Here is a 22,947-nt window from a genome sequence, read left to right as displayed (position 1 = left end):
GGGCTCAGGGCCGGCTCTGGCTTTTTTGCCGCCCCAGGCGGCCGGGGGGGAGGGCGGCCGGAGCCCCGGGGGGAGGGTGGCGAGCCCCCTCTCCTCCTGGAGGCCGGGGGGAGGGCGCCAGAGGGGAGGGCGGCCGGAGCCCTGGGAGGAGGGCGGCGAGCCCCGGCGGGGGCTCGGCTCTCCCCCCGGCGGCCAGAGCGCCGGGGGCAGGGCGGCGAGCCCCGGCTGGGGCTCAGCTCTCCCCCCGGCGGCCAGAGCGCAGGGGGCAGGGCGGCGAGCCCGGCTGTGGCCCCGCTCTCCCCGGCGGCCGGAGCGCCGCGCCGCCCCCCTCCAGGTACCGCCCCAAGCACCAGCTTGGTTGCCTGGTGCCTGGAGCCGGCCCTGACGGGGCTATAGAGTGGGAAGCATGATTTGGTCCTTTATCTGAATTAAGGGCTCTATCCATATTCCAATCAAGATATCCTAGATAACAGCACAATCTATAACAGCTCTGACTTTGAATTCCCTCACACCTGAGTCACAGAAGTATGTTATTTTCCATGGTTTTAAAGAAGAAAAAGAGCCTTCTTTCATGGTAGGGCAAGAATTAACTTCTTCAGCAGCATTGTCAAATGTGTCCATTTGTGCTGATTCACTGTTTATAATATGGCTGATTTGTACAAACTACCATAAAGACAGAATAAAGCTTTTGTCTAATCTGCAGAGAATTTATGGGAAATGGTATAAATTACTTGGGTTGTAAACACTTCTGGACAGGGACCATCTTTTTGGTGTATGTGTGTGTGTGTGTATATATATAGAGTGCCTAGCACAATGGGGCCCTGATCCATGACTGGGACCACTAGGCAGGCACCACCACAATAGAAATAATAAATAATCATTATTAAATGTGCGCCTTTCACGGGTATATATTGCGAAAGGACCTGGGTAATGCCCAACTCCAGCAAGTACTGCATAGCAAAATCCTGCCCTAAATTACACACTGACACTCCACAAAGTGAATGGGCTTGCATGGGGTATAATTCAGGACTTCAAGTAGTTTCCATTGATCCTGATCCAACATTACTTACCGAGCTTAAAATGTCAGTGAGGTTATTGGTGTTACACAGGTGTAAACTACTATGTGCAAGAGGAAAATCAGGCCCACAAATTCTGTCCTCAGATGCATTCACGTTTCTCTGATTTGTAGTCAGTGCCTTTCAGTCCAGAACTCTTAAGAGTGTATTCCTGGACTTTAAATCAAAGCTAGATCTGAGTAATATGCGTTCAGCAAAGCATCCCAGGTTAGCAGAATTCTATTTTTAAAATGCACTTATCACTAACAATGGTTTTTTTTTATTTGTTTCAAAAATTAGCTTGTTCTGGGTGGATATCCTTCAAACTAGGAAAGAAAACATGCACACATGAAATGGTACAGAGCATGGTTGTGTAAGAGATATGAACAACAGCAGTGTTAGCAGGAACGGCCACAACTGGAGACCAAAAAAAAAATACATTTAAGGAGAAAGAAGGTTCTATGTTATCAAAAAATTATTTGCTTGATGAAAAAATTCCCCTTTAATTTCTTGCCATTGTTTCTGGCTGCTTTCAAAACAGTGCTTCGTTGGTAGCATTCAGATACACTTAGTGCTGGATGAAAAGCTATAATTCTATTCCCTAACCCAATGACATGTGTGGCCAGAATGAGAATCTTGTCAGAGTCTGGCTTAGCATTGATCTAACTGACCAAGCATCCGTTTTCACCCTTGCCCTTTTCTAGAACTTTTAAAAAAATGTTTCTTTTGCTGGGGCCTTGAAAGTTGCAATGTGCCATTCCTATAATTTTGGTTGATAGACATTAATAGCTCAGTCTATTGACAAAGGATCAGTACATTTTTGAATTAATATTCAGGTAATACGTGACATTGTTGTCAGTCACACCTTTTTGTTATTTACTTAAAACTGTGCAATTTTAACAGCAATTTTGGTGGCTATTAGAGGATAATTAAACTGGCTTCTGAGGAACTTCAGGTTCTTCCGAGGGAAAAAAAATGTAGAACAAAGCCAGTCTTACAAAGATGATATGATGAGTGATATTTTCTCTGAGATAATTATGATTAATTATTTAATAGAAGAAATACACCCTCTTATTGGTAAATATCTTCTTTGTAATGGGTGAAATGCATTTATCTGTAGAAGGTTTGTAAAAGGCCTTACACATCATTTCAGCCTGGAATTGCTCCTCCATGGGACAGAGATGTGGGTAGAGTAGCCATACATCAGATGGGGAGTGGTAATAAGACATGGACTCTGGGGATCAAAGCCCAAACACAATGCGTAGCTCTGTTGAACCCACCTAGGGCATATACCTGAGGAGTCTGTCTTTTTCTTATACTTTGGCAACCCTTGTATAGCTTGTCGAGCCATTAAAGTCTCAACTGAAAATTGAAAGGGTGGTACCACACCGGCCATAAATAAGATGGTACAGAGAGGCTACTGGATCTGGATTTACTTGGGTCCAGTGGCTCAACCCCTCTGAATTGAATGGAAGAGTTGTGGTTGTTATTCCAGCCCACAGGGTGAAAGTCTGGCCAGCAAGAGACTTTGCTGGAGTCCCAGGTAGGTGAGGTGAATACCAACCCCAATCCTCCCTCGCCTCCTGCCCCAGTGGAGCTGCCCACGCAAAGCAAAATACTCAGGCTGTGCTACAGGTGCGTATGCATGTGTGCTTATTACACTGAACACATTTAATAAGCTTGGTTCAATAGTAACTTAGTGATCTTTTTTTTAAAATATTGGCAACTAACAAAAAAATGCAATATAATTTGATTGGAGCATGAATGCTCTTAAATGTCTTGAGCCATAAAGATCATGAGTCATAATTCCCCAGCAGTGAGCCTGATTCTGATCTCACTCAAACCCGGTGTTACTTAAACTGGAGTGAGCAGAATTTGGCCCAAAATATGTAACACTCTGAAAAATGACTAGCTAGGATTTTAACTTTAGGGAGTTTTAAAATCAGGCTCAGACTGAACTGTGTCTTGTTTTTAGGATTCTGCTTTCTTCTTTTCACAGAAATGTGCATTGCTTCTTTTCTCTGACTTCATTTCTTCTGTGTAGCAAAATGGATGACTTTCCCTCAATATATGAATGCACCTCTTTGGCTTTTGGATGATGTACTTGAGTGGGGATGCCAGGCATAGGGATATGGATCCCCCCCCCCCCCTTTTTTTGGTAACTGTACATAAATACTCAATAATGACAGCAGATTTTTACAAGATTTGCACCAATATCCTCCTCACATCTTAAACTACCCCTAATTAGTGATTATGTCAATCACATCATCATGTCTTACATTTATAGAATACTTTAGACCCAAATGTTCATAAAATTTTCATAAAATGCTTTACAAACTTAGGAATTTTGCCTGAGCAAGAAGTGCAGGATTCAGCTGTATGAACTTCACTAAAAAGAAACAAAAAGTCAATAGAGTCAATGCAAATTTCATTGGAGTTTAAGTTTGCCATTGTAAGGGGTGCTAGACGGAGCACTTAAACTGATATATGTTATAGGAATCACTTTTCCTGGTGCTCCCATTATAGTGGTGAAAAGTGGCAACTGTTTATTAGTGCACAGCAACTCAACAATTAGTGATAGGAAATGAAAAACAAAACATGTTTAGAGATTAACTCAGGCTGTTCAGAGTCAGGATTTAGGTTCTGTTCATTAGAGAAAGAGGGATCAAGTGAAGTCTGGAACTGGATCCACAACTCAAAATTTGTTGGTATTCAGATTGGTGTTATGGTTTTTAATCCATCTCTTACCCTATTTAACTGACCTGCAGGGGAAATGTAGGCAGGTAGGAAGTAACGAATGTGCACTGCATACCACACACACTATTCTGCCTCCAAGACAAAGACATTACCATGAGAACTACCTGGATTGACTGAAATAAGCTGGTAGACCAGCTGTTAATAGTAGTGCTTCCACTTTTGATGTTTGACAATCCACTGCCTCCATATCCTTCACTACTGGGTCTACTTCCTACAAGGTTCTGAACACTCCAGCCAAGATGTATGAAAGTAAGCACACACTTATGTACTTTGCTAGATTGGGGCCAGAGTGCTCAGCACGTTGCAGGATTGAGTCCCTAGTGTCTCTCTCCACATGTTGGATCCTCACATGATAACATGCAAATCACTAATCCTATTCCTCTGTCTGAACAAGGAATCAGTGTTGAAAAGGGGCCCTAAAAACTAGCTGATGATGGCTTCCCACAGCTCCCATTGGCCAGGAATGGCGAACCGTGGCCACTAGGAGCTGTGGGGGGCCATGCCTGTGGACGGACAATGTAAATAAAATGTTTCGCAGCCCGCCAGTGGATTAGCCTGATGGGCCACGTGCCAAAGGTTGCCGACCCCTGAGCTAGGCTGTTCTCAGAGGTGGCAGAAGACAGAACAAGGCGCAATGGTCTCAAGAGGTCTAGGTTGGATATTAGGAAAAACTATTTCACTTGGAGGGTGGTGAAGCACTGGAATGGGTTATCTAGGGAGGTGGTGGAATCTCCATCTTTAGAAGTTTTTAAGACCCGGCTTGACAAAGCCCTGGCTGGGATGATTTAGTTAGGGTTGGGCCTGCTTTGAGCAGGGGGTTGGACTAGATGACCTCCTGAGGTCTCTTCCAACCCTAATCTTCTATGATTCTATAATTCTAATACAAAGAAGTTTTCACTTGGAAATATGACCCTGCCAATGCTCCCACTCCTGTATATTCTGGTTGCAGTCATTAAAACAGCCAAGTGACACCTTTACCAATCCCATTTGTGATGAGGCTTTGAAGTGTTGAGGATCAATTCTAATATAAGCATTGTTATCTGCAGGTAGCTTGAAAAATTGTTACAGCATGTCCACACACTTGCACCAGCTGCCACTCTTTTTTCCAAGACACCCAGTGACACATATCAATGGGCCTAATTTAGAATTGAGCCCATTGTTTTTAATTCTGCTCATCTGGTCCAATACCTCGAATAGCTAAAGTGGCTTTGCTTTTATTTGACCCATTTTGGACACATATTCACCTCTTTACATTTTTGTGTGTGTGTGAAAGCTTCAGTAGCTGCACACTAAATTCCAGCCCATTATAATTGGATCAAATGAGCTGTGTGGCGCTATTCCTAATTGAAACTCTATAGAAAGCTGTGGTCTGCACAGGGCCTGGGAGAAGGTAGAACAAAGCCTTTAATGTGCAAAGTGGAGATTTGCCAGCCATCACTTCACAGCTCATCAGGTGGAATTAGCAGACTATTCTGGGCCTTCTTTTTTGGACTGGTTTCTAGGAAACAAAATTTTTCACAACTTGCATACAAAACAAAATGATGAAGTGTTTTATGCTTTATGACTTCATTTATTGGATGAAGCAGCCAGGGAAATTTAGAGGATATTATTGTTATTATTATTATTATTATTATTATTTGGGGTAAGTAATGATTGCAGAGGGGAAGGGGGTGAGAATATATTGTAGAAAACATAACATGTTGCCTTTCCTTGCTAAACATAATGCAAATAAAATATGTTCACTACGTTTTGCATGCTAATAAATTTGTTATGACTTCATCCAATTATGGCACATTTAGCAGTTTGTACACCACAGTGAAATCTGCAATTATAATTTTTGTGACTTTGTGTTCTAGACATGTTTATGGGATTGCAGTTTAGCAGCTCCTAATCTGTGCTACATTTTTATATCCCATATGAAATTTGTTGCAAGTCACATACTCACATTTATTATTTAGAAGACAGGTGCACAGAAAGCAAAGCTGATGGTGATACACCAGGGCTAGCTAGCAGCCCTGAACTCTGCAACACATTTCTCTCAGGAGATGAAGCCCCAGTTTTAAAATAAATCTAGTTAATCAATAATTTAGCTCAATCAATATGTTTATAATAACCATCAGCTGTACGTAGAGCAGGCTGTCACCATTTCCTTTTCATTTATAGAAGATTTTGTAATTCAATTTGTAGACCTTAGCATTAAAGGGGTTTTTGTTTTGTTTTTTTGAATGGATCTCTCCTAGTTCTAGAAAGACCAGGCTGTTACAGCATTTATTCAATGAGCGTTTAAAAAAAGACGTGTGCATGAGTGGAACTAAGAGCTTTGGCTTAAACTAGGGAAATTACGAGCAAACATTATGTAAACATCCTCATATGGCTCGGTCAGTACACTTCAGCTGAGTTTGGTCCCTGTCCATTGTTACAGCATCCCTGCTGTGCAAGCTCCATGTCCTCTTGGGAGTTCCAATTATGCCACATTGTCTCCCCTCTCTCCGTTAGGCTAATGTGGGTCCTTCCCTGGCTGAATGGATGTCAGAGAGCCAGAGAAGAAATTTAATGGAATCTCAGCCCAGACGCGTCTGAAAATGATGCCAGGAGATAAGAACATATTATCCTGAAACACACACCCTCCGCTTCACAAAAGCAGATACTAGAAAAGATGAGCAGAGCAGCAATGAACCTCTCTGTGAAGCAACCCCAGTATCTACAGTCACTTGAGGGGAGAGACCTCAACCATGCCAGCTCCAGAGGGCAGGAGGAACCCATTTAAAAATATTGCCAACCCCAAGCTTTCAAAAATCAAGAATCAGCCCTCTCCCAAATCATGAGATTGACTTAAAAATCATAAATTTTCTAGTAATAATAATAGTAATATGGGGGTTCTTTTCTTTGCCTTCTGGTTTCTGAGCCTTTAGGCTGCACTTGCTACTGTTTTCAAGCTTTTCAAGGGCAGAACACTTTTTGATTAAATGAAATCTCATGCAATCTCCTTTTGTTTCCCCAGCCACTGGGGCTTTAAGACAATCACCAAATATCACAAGACTCATGATAAGATCATAAAAGCACTGCATTTCCCTCCCACAAGTCCTAGGCAGTCTACACTGGGGGCCAGACTGCAATACTCCTATTCACACTGAATAGTACTTTGTTCTACAGATAGTAGTCCCATTGAAATCAGTGAGACTCATAGAATAAGGTGCTATTCAGGGTAGGTAAGGCCATTACAATCTGCCTGGAAGGGAGCTGTGCTGGGGAGTTACTGCTGCTTAGGGCTACAGAAACTCCTTTGGCCCATGCTGCCCTAAAAGGGGACAGGACCAGGCCAACAGCTGGATGGAGAGAGGAAGATGGGCAACTCTTTGAGGAATTGCAGAGTATGGAGGGGAACTCATGTATGGATGTGGATAATATTATCTATCATACATAAAACAGTCAAGATAATGGGTATTTTGGAGAACATGATTTCTAGCATTGCACTAATCCAGAAATATTTGTAAAGCACTCGCAATTGAGAATGCAACAAATGAAAAAGTGAAACTGTTCTTAAACAAACAGAAAATTAATAGCATTGTTTGATGATGATTGATCAGAAGAAATAGAAAAGCTAATGGACATAAAGCTATCAGCAAGACTATGTACAAACACCAACATTTGTATTCACTTCTGGGCCATAATTAGGATAGAAATGATAACTTGTCACAAAGCTTTATTTCACTCATGCCTCCCCTACCCCCACCAGCTAAATGAGTGTGCAAGGCTCCAGGCCCAGTAAGATTTGTGAGATCTGCAGCCTTGTGCCCCCGGATTAAAATAGCCTCAGAAACGTTTCTGTCTGGTCTGTCAGTGACTGATGGTAAAATTTCAGCTGTAGGACTGAGACACTGTACATACATTTTCACTGCTATTGTTTCCTTCAAGGGGGGCAGGCAAGTGTTTTAACACTAGATCATAGACGTAGAGTGGCCACCCAGGCTGGAATTTGCTAATAGGACAGCACTGCCTGATTGCATGGACCTAATTTAGCAGCTGGCCAGGGATGAGCTCAGAGCCACAAAAGAGAAGAATGTTATATAGTGTTGATCCATGATGGGCAAATGACAGAGTTCCTATTCTCAAGAATTTGAAAATAAGGAAATACCAGAATAAATCGTGGAAATTTATTTTCACTCTGAAGTGTACAGAAACTCTAGTCTCAGTGCCTGTGTGTCCTGCCCATGATTTATAGCACCTTTGCAAGTAAAATGGTGTTCTGAAAAGAGCAGGAATTTTCAAGCTGATGCATTAGTCAATTGGAAAGTACTAGTACTTTAGCCTTGGCATTTCATCTCTCTCGCCATAGACTGGTGTTCCTTAACGTAACGCAGAATCCTTTGAAGGAACAGGAACTGTGACCCAGGGTGTCTTACCCCACTTTAAACCTTAGCAGACCAACTTGGCACGTACAAGTTCTTTAATGACCTAGTCTGTCATTCCATAGGGTACATCTTCCCACTGACTACCCAGGAAGGAGGTGACTACAACAACCAATCACTAGGACAGGCACAGGCTACAACCTCATTCACCTTTACTGAAACTTCCCTTGAACGAGAGCATGTGGCTCTATATGACTTCAATGGGAAATGCACATCTACGTCTGAGGCCAAATCTGCCCTCTCTTTTTTGACCAGACATAAAAATCTCTTAGGGTGAAGAAAAATAATCATTGTGTTTCCTATCTAGTTGCTCTTAATGCACCAAAGATGAAGTGCCCCTTTTGGTTATTCATCTTAATATACAAGCCATTGTTCAAGTTTCCTCTGTTTACACTTAGACTGCATACAGTCGTCACATAACATTTTACCCATTTTACTTCAGATAACTAAACTATGTTACTGCAAGTACTGAGATATTATCAAGTCATCTAAGATGACTGACAAGTTAAATGCAACCAATACACAGTCCTAGTTAATAATAAGAGCTGTGACAAATACTGAACAATCAGGTATCAATTCAAAAGAGATGATAAAAGAACAACTCACACCCACCACATTCAAGGAAAAAGTTCACATTACTTCAATATGACAGCTGGATTATTTTTAAGGTTATGAGCTATAATATTCCTTTTAAAAACAAATTTATCGAGGGGTTTGTTTCTTTCAAAATTGTGGTAACATTTTTCCTTTTGGAGATGGAATATATCATTTAAACCCATTTGATATATATATAAGTACATGTGTGAATATTTATATATATATGTTCACACGCGTACACACGAGCACTGGAGGGCACTGTTGAATCCTTACCACATTGTAAGGGTGTTCAGCTCAGGAGTACCAACAACTTGCTCCCATCAGCTAGCTTTGCAAATTGTCTCCTTGCCAACAGAGAGGATTGGCTATATTATAAGTATATAAGTGAAGGCCCGTCATCCAATCTCTACTCAGTGCTTAAGAAAAGATTTGCCAATTCAGATTCTTTTTGTGACTACAGCATGCAAATATGAAATAAAAGAAAGGAATAAAAAAGTTGACTAACCTAACCCACCTGAGCTCGGCTCACAGGGATCAATATCCTCGTCATCACTGGGACATTCAGCCGAGGCCACCAGGATGTCATCTGTGGTCTGCAAAGAAAATAAAGTCAAGTAGATTCATTTAAACTGAGCCAGCATATGCTCAGATGATCATTAGCATATCTGCCATCACTCAGATTTATGTAAAGTCCTAAATGCCTGAGCATTTCAGACTTAAAATTTTATGATACAAAGATGCTCTCCATTTGTATTATAATGAGGCTCTACTTTTCTATACATTCATGTCATTTTTCAAAGGATGGTGTCAGATACCAAAAGCAGGCAATTGAAAATTTCATGAAAATTCTCTTCAGCCATTTTGTTCTAACAAGAATGAGAATATAGAGGGACAAAGTACTTGCATTTAGATGTTATTCTCTTCTCTCTATATCCAATATATAAACTATGAATATATACAGAAAAAAATGGCGGTATAAATCCTAGCCAAAACAGAGCATATTAAATTTATTGTAATTGCAGACACCATCAGAGGTGCATGAATATTTTTTTTGCAATAATTATATTTGCATTCTTAAGAGTAGCTACAGCACCATATCAACTGCTACAGAATATTTACAACTGCTCAGGAAAAAGACCTGAGTATCATTTATCATAGAATCATAGAATATCAGGGTTGGAAGGGACCTCAGGAGGTCATCTGGTACAACCCCTTGATCAAAGCAGGACCTAATCCCCAACTAAATCATCCCAGCCAGGGCTTCGTCAAGCCTGACCTTAAAAACCTCTAGGGAAGGAGATTCCACCACCTCCCTAGGTAACCCATTCCGGTGCTTCACCACCCTCCTAGTGAAAAAGTTTTTCCTAATATCCAACCTAAACCTCCCCCACTGCAACTTCAGACCATTACTCCTTGTTCTGTCATCTGGTACCACTGAGATCAGTCTAGATCCATCCTCTTTGGACCTTCCTTTCAGGTAGTTTAAAGCAGCTATCAATTCCCCCCTTGTTCTTCTCTTCTGCAGATTTGTAGACAGCTACATGAAAACATATGCTCGATGTATAGTCATGGTCAAAAAAGCAAACAAAATGATCGGATGTATGAAGCATGGGTTAGAAAATAACACTGATAATATTAGAATCTCTTATATAAAAGGGAATACTGTATCTAGTTCTGATAACTATATTTCAGAAAGGATAGAGCAGAAACAGAATGGTTGCAGATATGGGTTACCAAAATTATTAGAGGCATTAAAGATTTCCATAGGAAAAGACTGAATAGAGGGGGACTATTTAATTTGCAGAGGAGACAAATAAGAGGGCACATGATAGAGGTGTACAAAATAGTGAGTGGTACACTGAAGAGAAATTGGGCACTCCTATTTAGCTTCTTATAGTACAACAACAAGAGGATATTCAATGAAACTGAAAGCCAACAATTTAAAAACTGATAAAGAGAAATACTTCTTTATACAATGTACAATTTCTGTGTACAGGTCTTAGTTGGATTAAGAAACTAATAGATATTTATAAACCTGATGAAAACATCCACAGTTACATTAGAAATAGAAGAACTAGATAAGTGGTATCTACTTAAGTCAAACACTTAGGGCAGAGGTAGGCAACCTATGGCATGAGTGCCGAAGGCAGCACGCGAGCTGACTTTCAGTGGCACTCACACTGCCCGGGTCCTGGCCACCGATCCGGGGGCCTCTGCATTTTAATTTAATTTTAAATGAAGCTTCTTAAACATTTTTAAAACCTTATTTGCTTTACATACAACAATAGTTTAGTTATATATTATAGACTTATAGAAAGAGACTTTCTAAAAACGTTAAAATGTATTACTGGCATGCGAAACCTTAAATTAGAGTGAATAAATGAAGACTCGGCACACCACTTCTGAAAGGTTGCTGACCCCTGACTTAGAGTATGTCTATACTGCAATTAAAAACCCTCAATGGACCCTTGCAAGCTGACTCAGGCTTCGGCTTGTAGGACTGTTTAATTATGGTGTAGACGTTTGGGCTCAAGCTGGACACCAGGGTCTAGGATTCTGTGAGGTGGAAGAGTCCCAGAGGTCAGGCTGCAGCCCAAACCCAAACATTTACACTGCAATTAAACAACCCCTTAGCTCAAGCCCTGCAAGCCCGAGTCAGCTGGCACCGGTGAGCTGCGGGTGTCTAATTGCAGTGTAGACATACCATTAGTGATGTTGTTAATAAAGAACTTTCTCTATCATCAAGTTATTCCATAATTGTCCATTTCAAGGTTACTTTTACATTCCCATGAAACATTTGGCACTGGCCACAGTTGGAGATATGATACACTGGTACATGGACCTCAGGCTGCAGCTGGAATATAGTCATTTCTATGGTCCTATATGGTACTTACCCAAACTGTGAGATGCAGAATATATTCATCAGAGTGGAATCTTACATTTAAGCACTTTTTGCAATGAATAAAGTGAGGAAATCTGTTCCATGTTCAGCTTTTAAACCTATGAGGAATATCACTTTGATGTAACACTTTTATTTCTCTACAGATGTTTAGCAATGTTGTTTATTATTCTTCCAGTTGAAGTTTTACAGCAAAGAATGTTTATTATAATAGGCTTATTCTTTGATGTGCCTCACAAATATGAAGGACCATATGCTTACAACACTCTTATGAGGTAGGGAAGTGCTATTATCCCCATTTTACAGGTGGAGGACTGAGGCACAGGGAAATTAAGTGACTGACCCAAAGTCACACAAGAAGTCTATGGAAGACATCATAGTCCAGTGCCTAAACCACAGAACCACCCTTCCTCAGGGAAAACCACATTGTAAATCTATGAGATTGGCAAAGAGACTGGGAGATATAGGAAGAGAGAGAGAGACAAAAAAATGTAGTCTTTTTTTCTATACCATATAGACAAAATTGGAACTGTAGGTACCTACAAATATCCTAATACATTCCCGGGGGGGACATTTACTGAGACAATTTAAGGCTGCACATTAATACCTCCCTCCATTTTTGAAAAATGGCCTAAGACGACTCTGCAGCTGAAAACCAACCAACCTCAAAAACATGGAAATAAAAAGTTAAGCTACTGCTTTAAGAAACAAACAAAACTGAAAAACCATGGAAAATCAGCATGAGTCAATCAAACACTCTTAGCTATGTCCACATAGTCTCATCTTTACATCTTTCCTCCTACTTGTAACACTGAAGACATTCTCTTTGTGCAGTCTGCAGATGCCCAATCAAAAAGTTACATCTGTGGTATGACACTTTGTCACCACTCTAACCTTTGCTCTTTCTAGCTAAGACCCATAAGTTGCATGCCTAAGAAGTTTCTATGTATTATTTTGATGCAAAACTGTAACATTTGTACAAGTAGTGGGACAGGGAATATTAATGCGTAGCAGAAAATGAGATTCTCTGCTATTCCATTGGTGTAATCAGGAATTGTTAAAGAATGTCTTTCGGCATGGACTACGCATTTCTGTAAAGAAGGTCATAATCTGAGCAACCCCTGTATGACTCATATGAAAGTGTGTGATGGATGGATAAAATTGTCTCTGGTTGTTCTGAGGGGAGGGCTGCAAGGGCAGAGTTAAATGTTCTTAGGTGACCTTAAACTCTGCTTTTCAATGCAGTTTGCAATGCACTTGAAATTATCAGAAAGAATTCTAAACTGTCAATGGGATTTTATTCCTTCTGCATCTGAAAGAATGAGGATTTTTTCTGCATGTTTACTTACAAGGGATAAAAGTGGTTTTCTAATGTAGTTGGAACTTTATATATGAAGAGAGAACTACTGAGTGTATTTAATAGAGATCTATGAAAATTCCAGCTCTTGGTCACTTAAGGAGCATTAATGAGCAGAAAGAGGTGTTCTTGATTCTATTGTATGTAAATAAATTAATGCTCGGTTTTCTTTTAAAAAATTGTGATACAACATGCAAACCAGCATATATGCCAAGAAAGATCTCACTACAACTGCTGAATATTCAAGTCAATTATATGTGTAAAACTGATTTTGTAACAATGCAGGTTTAAAAGCAATCAGTCATATACCAGGATTGGACTGAAGGTGGAAGGGGCAAGATGATGTAAGAATTGTTTTCTTCCATGAAAAACACTTCCAAAATATTTGCAGTTTAAATATCAATTAACTATGTGTCACAAAAACAAACAAACAAACAAATTAAAACCAAAAACCCAACATTGTTTACAAAGAGAGGGCAAGGAAAGAGTGAAAGCTAAGTGGAGTGGCATTGATCAAAGTTAGCAATGAATGCTATTGAAGTGCTGAAGTCATTTTTATAATGGATTAAACATTAGCTCTAATTATATCAAATATGAAAAATATATATAAAAATAAAATACTATGAGCCAAATACTAGTCCTTTCTCCAACAAACCTCCCATTTACTTCAATACTTCAATTACTGCCTAGATCAGGGGTAGACAACCTATGGCACGTGTGCCGAAGGTGGCACATGAGCTGATTTTCAGTGGCACTCACACTGCCCGGGTCCTGGCCACCGACCCTGGGTCCGGGGAGCTCTGCATTTTAATTTAATTTTAAATGAAGCTTCTTAAACATTTTAAAAACCTTATTTGCTTTACATACAACAATAGTTTAGTTATATATTATAGACTTATAGAAAGAGACCTTCTAAAAATGTTAAAATGTATTATTGGCACGCGAAACCTTAAATTAGAGTGAATAAATGAAGACTTGGCACACCACTTCTGAAAGGTTGCCGACCCCTGGCCTAGATAAAGGCAGTAGGATTTAGCTCTAGAGTTCTAAGACTGCTAACAGGTCGGTCCAGATAAATAATATCAGGAAGAGTAAAAGGTCTACGTTAAACTTACTGTAAATTGCCTTTTTCTGGTGATTTTTAATGTGACGAAGAGAGTTCAAATACATTAATTTTCCAAAATGAATTGCACTTGTTACCACCCATGATAAACATTACCAATTTACAGGACAGCTGCACCAAGCATTTTCATTAAACAAGGATTTTAAAATCAGAGCAAAATCCCCCCCTATTTGCAGTGAGTGTCTAACAGGATAACATAAAAGCTCGTGTCATCATAATATGAAAATCAGATTAGAATGTCTCTTGGGTGAATTGTTCAATTCATTTTAACAATGATAATCTAGTTGTAAGAGATTTTTGTTTTTAAATGGCAGGTGTACATCCTGGAAGGCCAACCCTGATTTCATTAGTTTTTTCTTTTCTTTGTGCATTACCATATTTTTAGGAGAGTTCAACTTAAATGATTGTGCAGTGTTTAAGACAGAGTTTATTTTGTGATGTCCGGCTATTTAAAAAGTTGGACATTTGTGACATTTAAAAAAAAAGATGGTCAGAAAAGTTCATAATTATCAGACCTATATAAAAATTGGCAAAAATCACACATTGTAAAGGCTGGAAGTTGAGGAATAACTCCACATTTAGGCTCTGACCCTTACTTACTCACAAGAGTAGTCTCTCTGAAGCCTACATGATTACCTACATGAATAAGGGCTGCTTGCAATAATAAAGGTTAGAGGATTTGGCTCTTAGTCATCACAGTGGAAATACAAAATGTCACCCAGCTGCAATCTTGCTTGGGGAAGGGAATGGTGATTGTTTCAAAGGAAGCTGCTGGCCAGTCTTTCCAGCTCAAATAATTATGGCTTACTTGTGGCATTAGATACAATAACAGACTCTACAGCAGTGGATAAATATCAAACAGTCTCATGGGCTCTGGCCATTGGATGCTGATGATATGAGACTCTTTTCTGATAATACTTGGCTAACACTAGATTGCAGAAAACAACTGGGGATGAAGTAAGAATATGAAGTTGTGTATATAGTGAACAGGGGGCAGCAAACAGGAGAGTTTGAGAGGGAGTTTGTAGGAGTAAGAAAGACTAAAAGCAGCATGGTTTGGAAAGACTGTGTCACCAATGCCAACATTGCTCCTGACTCCTCCACCTGCCCCTGTGTCCAGACTGAAAACCTGACCATGGATGCCTTACCCAGGTCCTGGTGTAGATATGCGGAGACTGTGGCCTGCATTACCCCATCATGGAAAGCAATGCTGGGGGGACCATCCAGTGTGAGAGATGCCTACTGTAGGATTTTTCAGGAAGTAGGTAGGAGAGCTACAGGAGGAGGTGGCTACGCTGAGGAGCATCCGTGCACAGGCAGGGGCGGATCTATGTATTTTGCCGCCCCAAGCACGGCAGTCAGGCAGCTTTCGGTGGCATGCCTGCGGGAGGTCCACTGGTAACGCGGATTCGGCGGCATGCCTGCGGAAGGTCCACTGGTAACGCGGATTTGGCGGCATGCCTGCGGGAGGTCCACTGGTAACGCAGATTCGGTGGCATGCCTGCGGGAGGTCCGCCGGTCCCACACCTTCGGTGTACCCACTGCCGAATTGCCGCCGAAGCCCAGGACCAGCGGACTTCCCACAGGCATGCCGCCGAAGGCAGCCTGACTGCCGCCCTCATGGCGACTGGCAGGCCGCCCCCCGCGGCTTGCCACCCCAGGCACGCACTTGGTGCGCTGGTGCCTGGAGCCGCCCCTGTGCACAGGAAGAGTTAATTGAAAATATGCATATGGAGACCTCAAAGTTTGAGGACAAAATCCAGCTGGAGAGTAATGCAGTAGCACCACCAGAGGAGGAGGAAGCTGCTCCTTCACAGGGAGGAACTTGGATGCTGCTTACTTCTGGCAGCAGGCAGTGCTCCATCCCTGCTCCCAAACCATGGTCCATAGAGACAAAAAAATGGTACGCTGCCCTGGCAATGAGGTGGTGGAGGAGAAGCCATGTGCCCCCAAAGCTGGGATGATCACCACTACCACTCCCAACAGAAACAAAGGGTGGTGGTCAGTGACTGCCTTCTAAGGGGGACAGAGGCATCCATCTGCAGGCCTGACCTGGCATCCCAGGAAGTGTGCTGACTGCCAGGGACCTGTATACAAGACATTGTGGTATGGAAAGATTGCTGAAGATCATCCAGCCCTCTGACTACTACCACATTTTTCTCATCCATGTGGGCACTAATGATATGGCAAAGCATGACCTGAGCAGATCAAAAAGTGACTACAGGGCTCTGGAAGTGAGGGTGAAGGAGTTGGGGGCCTTATGGACTAGTTCAGGGATGTCATTCCATGCTTAGCATAGAGGATAGCATGAAAGAAAGCATGGAGACAATTGTGGAAAAGTGGACTAATGGGTGGTTTCGGATGGTGTTACTGGATGGGCAGAGGGTGTGGGGAGAGGGTCAAAATGGTAACGGACAAGGGCAGATAAGTGGGTAGGCGACGAGATGCTACGGGAATAGCCAGAAAGGTAAAAAAGAGAATTAGGAACATTCAGTGCTTTGAAGACCAAAGGAGAACCGGATTTTGGGAAGGACAGATGACTGACAGTATCAAAAGTGCTGAGTAGGAGGTGAATAAAGTAGAGCCCAGAGATTCAGTTAGGAAGAGGTTGTTAGAGGTCTTGGAGAGAATAAGTGCAATGGAGTGCTGAGAACAGAAGCCGTATTTGAGGATGGAACTAGAGGAACTTGAGGAATTATCCTGGGAGGTTCTCTGGCCTGTGTTGTACAGGAGGTAAGACTAGATGATCTCAATGGTCCCTTCTGGACTTGGAATCTATGTAGTAATGGTTATAGATGGCATGTCACTGAAGCTGGTTGAGGGGTTGGAAAACAGGATGCGAGGTATAAAGATTCTTTATAATATGAGGTATATCAGGCAGGAACTCAGTGACTATAGACAAGGGACCATGGGAAAACATAATTTCAGATGTAGGACTGGGGATTAAACCTCTTCTAATTGTATGTCTCTCCTTTTCCCTAGTTCTTTGTTATCAGCTCTGTTCACACTATCACATCATTTTTTTCCCCTGGGAAGGCATATTAAAATACTTTTGCATCAGCCCAATGAAAATTATCGTAGTTACAACTGATTTTTAGACATGGAGGGCTGCTTTGCCTTAACAAGAAAAAAGTATAGTCCAAGAACCGAGATATAAATAACAGATTGAGAAAACCCACAGATAGATGCTGCTGCCGTCTTAATTACCTATTGCAAATACAGATTTTCCCCCAAACAAACAGTTCATGTAATATTTACAGAAGAAATAATTGTTCAATGCTTACTGTGCTTTTTTTTTTCTTTACTGTTTGGACACATTACACTTCTAAGAAGTAAACTACTTTACTGAAAAGTAATATATCAGATATATTTTTATTTTTTTTAAATGTGGAATAAAATAAGTCAAACCAATGGGAATGCTGGCAGAAACAGGGTATGAAAAATCAGGAAAGAGTTCATGTGGAAAAAAATCAAATTTCATTTTTGGGACTGGATTAACAGCAATTTTCTAGCCAAGACTGTGTAATTTAAATTTAATTTACTGTGCATGCAGCTGAACTCTATGACTGGCTGTTGAAACAGTTGTGAAAAGAAACTCAAATATGTTACATTAATCAGTCCTATTCTTCAGTTAGCTTCTCCCTGGTGTTTATAACCTTCCACACAGTCTGCTGAGAAAGACATAGCAGTGATCTAGCAGTAATATCAGCCCTAGATGACATCCCATTTGGAAAGGGTTCTCTAAATTTGTATTTAACCTGGAATAGGTCAAACAAGTACATCTGTATCAATCTAAACTAGTCTACCCCATATGAAAAGTCTTTTCTCATGCTCACTCTATTGGGAAATGATGTTTCAAAACATGGATATACACAAGACAAGCATATACACAGTATTCATGATTTCATCTATGAACTGTTACAATATTATTGTGCTGTAAGGTGAAAATAAAATAACTGAAGAAAATGTGATAAATGAAGGGAGGGGGGGAGCATCCTTTTATGGACACCCAGCCAGCTAGTTAGCTATAAAATCCCTTTTGGTAGCTGTTCTCTACTTGCTGCTTTAACTGTAAAGGGTTAAAAAAACCCATAGGTAAAAAGAATGAAGTGGGGACCTGACCAAAAGAGCCAATGGGAGGACTAGAACTTTTTAAAATTGGGAAAAAACTTTCCCTTTGTCTTTTTGTTGTTGTTCTCCGGAGAGAGGAGAGGCAGAGCAGGAACTGGGCTGAACTATGATGTAGGAAGCTTTAAGCCAGGTATGAAAAACCATGAGATCATACCTAGAGATTGCTTATCTGAAACCTCAGATAGGTAAGTAAGTTAGGAAAGGTCTAGGAAGACGTGATTAGGGTTATTTCTTATTGGCTTGTGGACTCCTCTGTGCTAACCCCAGGTGCTTTTGTTTTGCTTGTAACCTTTAAGCTGAACCTCAAGAGAGCTATCTTGATGCTTAATTTTTGTAATTGTTTTTTTTTAATCTAGCAAGAAGCCTAAGTTCCAGATGTATTTCCTTTCTTTGTGTTTTTAATAAAATTTACCTTTTTTAAGAACAGGGTTGGATTTTTGTGTCCCTAGGAGGTTTGTGCATATGTTGTTTAATTAGCTGGTGACAACAGCTGATTTCCTTTGTTTTGTTTTGTTTTTCAGTTCTTCCCCGGTGTGTGTGTGTGTGTGTGTGTTTGTGAGAAAGGGCTTGAGGGTACCCCACAGGAAGGAATTCCTAAGTGCGCCTTTCTGGGTTCTCAAAAGTTTTTTTTTTTTTGCATTTGGGTGGTGGCAGCATCTACCCATCCAAGGTCAGAGAGAAGCTGTAACCTTGGGAGTTTAATACAAGCTCGGAGTGGCCAGTATTAATTTTTAGAATCCTTGAGGGGCCCCCACCTTCTGCACTCGAAGTGCTACAGTGGAGAATTAGCCCTGACATGGTGGCAGTGCAGTGGGGTCATTTTGAACCAGAAGCACAAACCTCAGGATTTTAAAAGGACACATTTTTCCTTTTAGCAGCCTGCAAAGCCAGGGAGTTTTCTTCTTTTCTTTTCTTTTCTTTTCTTTTCTTTTCTTTTCTTTGCTGCCTGAGATGGAACAGGCACAGAAAGAGTCCAACCTGCCAAGCCAGGGAGTCCAACAAGCAGACCTCATAATCTTCAAGAGGATTGCTTAAGCAATTTAAAATTTCTCAGTACAAAATAATAAATGATAAATGTTGATGAGATAAAGAAATCTGTATCTGGGGATGAACAACCTATGGATTCTACCATCCTAAACAAGCATATTGGCCTTTGGCCACACTTACTTGTAGTTAGAAAGATAAAAAAAAAAAAAAACTTTGCATGTCCCTTTTGCAGCTATTTTTATGAATGCCATGATCAGAGAGAGACACACAATTAGGTAATGAAAGAAACACAGTCAGTGTGTGTGTGTGTGTGGGGTGACAAATGGTTGGTGTTTCACAAATAGTAGACAGTACTCCATCATGGAATCTGTTACAATATAGAATACTGAACACTAGTTCACTCCCACCATGTAAATGGAGGTTTCGTTTTGTGGATATCCAAGCATAATATATGTCATTGTTTACCTATAGTGGAGTGGAGCAGTACTAATATAATACTCTTCCAGAAGGGAATATGGTAGTAACAAAGATGGCAGATGGACCCCCGTCTCTTGGGTCAGAATAACTAAGCTAGTCACAGGAAGGTGAACATTGTACCACTCTTTGTATCATTCCCCCTGCATAGGGAGGGAAGACAGGCAGTATTACCAGGGATGAACCATTTTAAATCCTTCTAGGGGCTGAAATAATGTGTTGAATCTTTCTATCTAATTGCTTTCCTCCCCCACGCATCAAAACTCAATTTCGGGGTTACAAAGGGAGTCTGTACTGCACCAACAGTCAAAAGGAAGTTGAAGCTGACATGCCAATAACTCTTAGAAATGTGAACTCTTAAAATACTGAGCAGTATCAAACCCACCATTAAAAATAAGCATTCAATGTAACAGCCCATTGTTCCAGTGTGCTTTGAATTTCTGGTATTTATAATGCAACTAATCCAAATCTCAAAGTCAAGGACTGGTGCAAGTATTTGGAAAAACACTTATCAATAACAATGGGCAAGAGAGTGCTCTATGGAGCTTCTTTCTGAATGTGTAAAACTCCCATTAAAACTAATGAAAGTGAGACACACATGCATTGAAAGGAGAATATGTTTAAATGACTTTCAGTAAGAAGTAGAATCTTCATTCAGTGGCTGGCCTACTGTAGTGTTTTTACACGTGTTTGGATTTGTCAGTTTAATTTCATAATGGCATAAAAACAAACAAACAAAAAACCCAGCTCTACTCTCTTTTTACAAAATAATTGCATTAACTAGTCACAGGTGAAATAAACTATTGGAAAGTCAGCATGGGACCAAATTCTGTGTGTCCAGGAGCTGCTTCTATTGACTTTACTTGGAAGTACATGTACACATTAAATGGCATCATTTGGCCCTCAAGACCCTATATACCATTGACTGGTATACAGGCTTGATTTTTTCGGAAAAAGGAACATTCAGTCTGAATATGAAACAGGAGGAAATAAAAATCTACAATCACCATTTGACTAGTAAATGTTTCTTACAGTCAGCACCTTTGTACAGCGATTTCAATGGACATTATAGGTGGCACAGGTAGCAATGCCTATAGCTAGTGTTGTCAAACACTTTCTATTATAAGACCCAGTTTACAGTTGTTTAGAATTTTTCCAGACTGTAACTATTTGGGCTGAAATTTTCCATGCTGGGTGTCTCCCTGATATTGATTTTTTTTTAAAGGTTTTAACTAAAATGGTTTAATCATTTCTCAGAAGGAGATTTGGGAAAAATGAATTGTTTTGCAATGTTAAGAAAATTCTTATAACTGTTTTATTGAGAAACTCTAGCACCTTCATGGTTTGAAGCAAGGACTTGAAGTTTGGTAGACAGGTTGTGTGTCACTTTGGTGTCAGGGATGAGCCTTTTGCCACCTGTATGAAAATCTACCAAAATTTGGCCAAGCTATAAGCCTGTAAAAAATTTCAGTTTGCACATGCTCAGTAAAGTCTTGTTAGAGATTCTATGAGCACTTCATCCCAGGGATGCAAGGGCTGAGCAGGACTTTCTCTGCAATGGCTACTATCTGCATTTGTGAGGGCATGGTAACTGAAAGCAGGGAGATTGTCTGTCCTGTGCTCTCAATGCTACCCAGACATCCCAGGCAGTGTGGAAGAAAAAAAGAAAGGAAAAAAAAGCACCATGATTCAGGTGCAAAGGATCTTGGCCTGGGAGGTGAGGGGGGAGGAGGTGATGAGATGGGAGTTAGGGGCAAGGGGCTAGGGTGTGTGAGAGATGACTGGGACCAAGAGCCAGGTGGGAGGGGGCTGGGACAACTTGCTGTGGGAGTGGGCTTGGGGGGAGGGGCAACTGAGACTGGAATATAGAGCTGAGGGGGATTGGGACAAGAAGCTGAGTGCAGGTAGGGTTGGGGAGGACTGAACTAAGGCGCTGGAGGGGCGATTGGGATGAGGAGCTGGGGGAAGGTGGTGACTAGGCCAAGGAACCAAGTGGGAAGGAGAGGTGGGGACTGGGACTAGGATAAAAACAGGCTAGATGAGCCAAGAGCAAAAAGGTCTGTGACTATTAGAGAACACTCCCATGAGAACCCAGAACAAAACCCAGGATTCCTAAGTCTTATTATTCCTCTATTGTGAAATGCACTAGCAAAGAGTGGGTGTGTGCTTGCATGATCCCCTGCTAGTGGGTAGGCCATGGAGCAGATGACAATCTACTACTGCTATCTCAAGTTTACTCAAGTACCCTGTTTACTCAAGTACCAGAGGTCTATGCGGTGGATCTAATGGTTCCAACCCTGCTAATGACCCATGTGGGCATCAAAGTGATGCCACAGTTTGCTTTTTTTAGAACCCAGGACATTACATATAAAAAACTACATTAAAAGAATGTTAAGTACAAAGTTAAGCACTCAAAAAGTTAGAACTTGCCAGAATTAAGGTTGCCTGTGCAATCTTAATTTGATCCCCTTGTGCGGAGGCATTATGACACAGTTTTTTTATTAGATATTGGTGTAGCTTGATAATGCCATGCTACATTTCCTCAGATAGTGTAAATCTATGTAGTGCTGTTGACTTCAGGGGAGTTACACCAGCTGTGAATATAGCCCATAAAGTTATGGGAAATTACTTTTAAAATCTGAAAAAAGTTCAAGTAATTTTCTGAATTTTTATCTGTTTAAAACTGATTAATATTAGGAATGCAACATGGAATTTATGCAATTACTCAGAATATGGTACAGAATTTAAAACAGAACAGGTTGGGAAATTATTGCTTAATACAAAACCAAGTTCAGTAAATTCCTATTTGTATTTTGATAACGTCTTGTCATTCTTTGGTACGATTTTTACAAGATACACCCTCTTAAAATCATAATGATTTCATGGTTAAATTACAAAAATACTAAAAGGTGAATTGATCAAAGACTAAACAACAAGAAACGGTGAAGTTGCTCATTAAAATTCAAAGACATTTAGCAAACTCTTGAGTCAAATTCAGAGGTGAGTCTAAGAAAGTCTACAGGGAGTCTTTGTTGTTGTAACTTACTCTTTCTTCTGGACCCCTAGATGAGCATGCTATGTCAAGACAAATTATGACTAAACTCCAATAGCCTTATTTTCTTAGGGCTTGTCTACATGGAAAAGTTATACACCTCTAC

General features: G+C 40.7%; 1 protein-coding gene across 20 annotated transcripts in view; it reads right to left on the bottom strand.

Annotated features, from left to right (window-relative positions):
* The window catches only part of LOC112126064 (neurexin-1), a 1,188,344-nt gene that overhangs the window by 11,984 nt on the left and 1,153,413 nt on the right, over positions 1-22,947 (bottom strand). For 12 of the 20 annotated variants that reach the window (XM_024224457.2, XM_026652579.1, XM_024224459.2 and 9 more), the window contains one exon: positions 9,324-9,411. In XM_024224457.2, coding sequence (XP_024080225.1) covers positions 9,324-9,411 — 88 coding nt within the window. The remainder of the gene's footprint in view (positions 1-9,323; positions 9,412-22,947) is intronic. The other 8 variants (XM_024224463.2, XM_024224466.2, XM_024224460.2 and 5 more) reach the window with 2 other exon arrangements.

Source organism: Terrapene carolina, unplaced genomic scaffold (assembly GCF_002925995.2).
Source record: "Terrapene carolina triunguis isolate 2854851 unplaced genomic scaffold, T_m_triunguis-2.0 Scaffold121, whole genome shotgun sequence".
NCBI classification, from domain to species: Eukaryota; Metazoa; Chordata; order Testudines; family Emydidae; genus Terrapene; species Terrapene triunguis.
The sequence above is the reverse complement of the archived record's forward strand: the minus strand, read 5'-3'. Positions and strand labels throughout refer to the sequence as shown.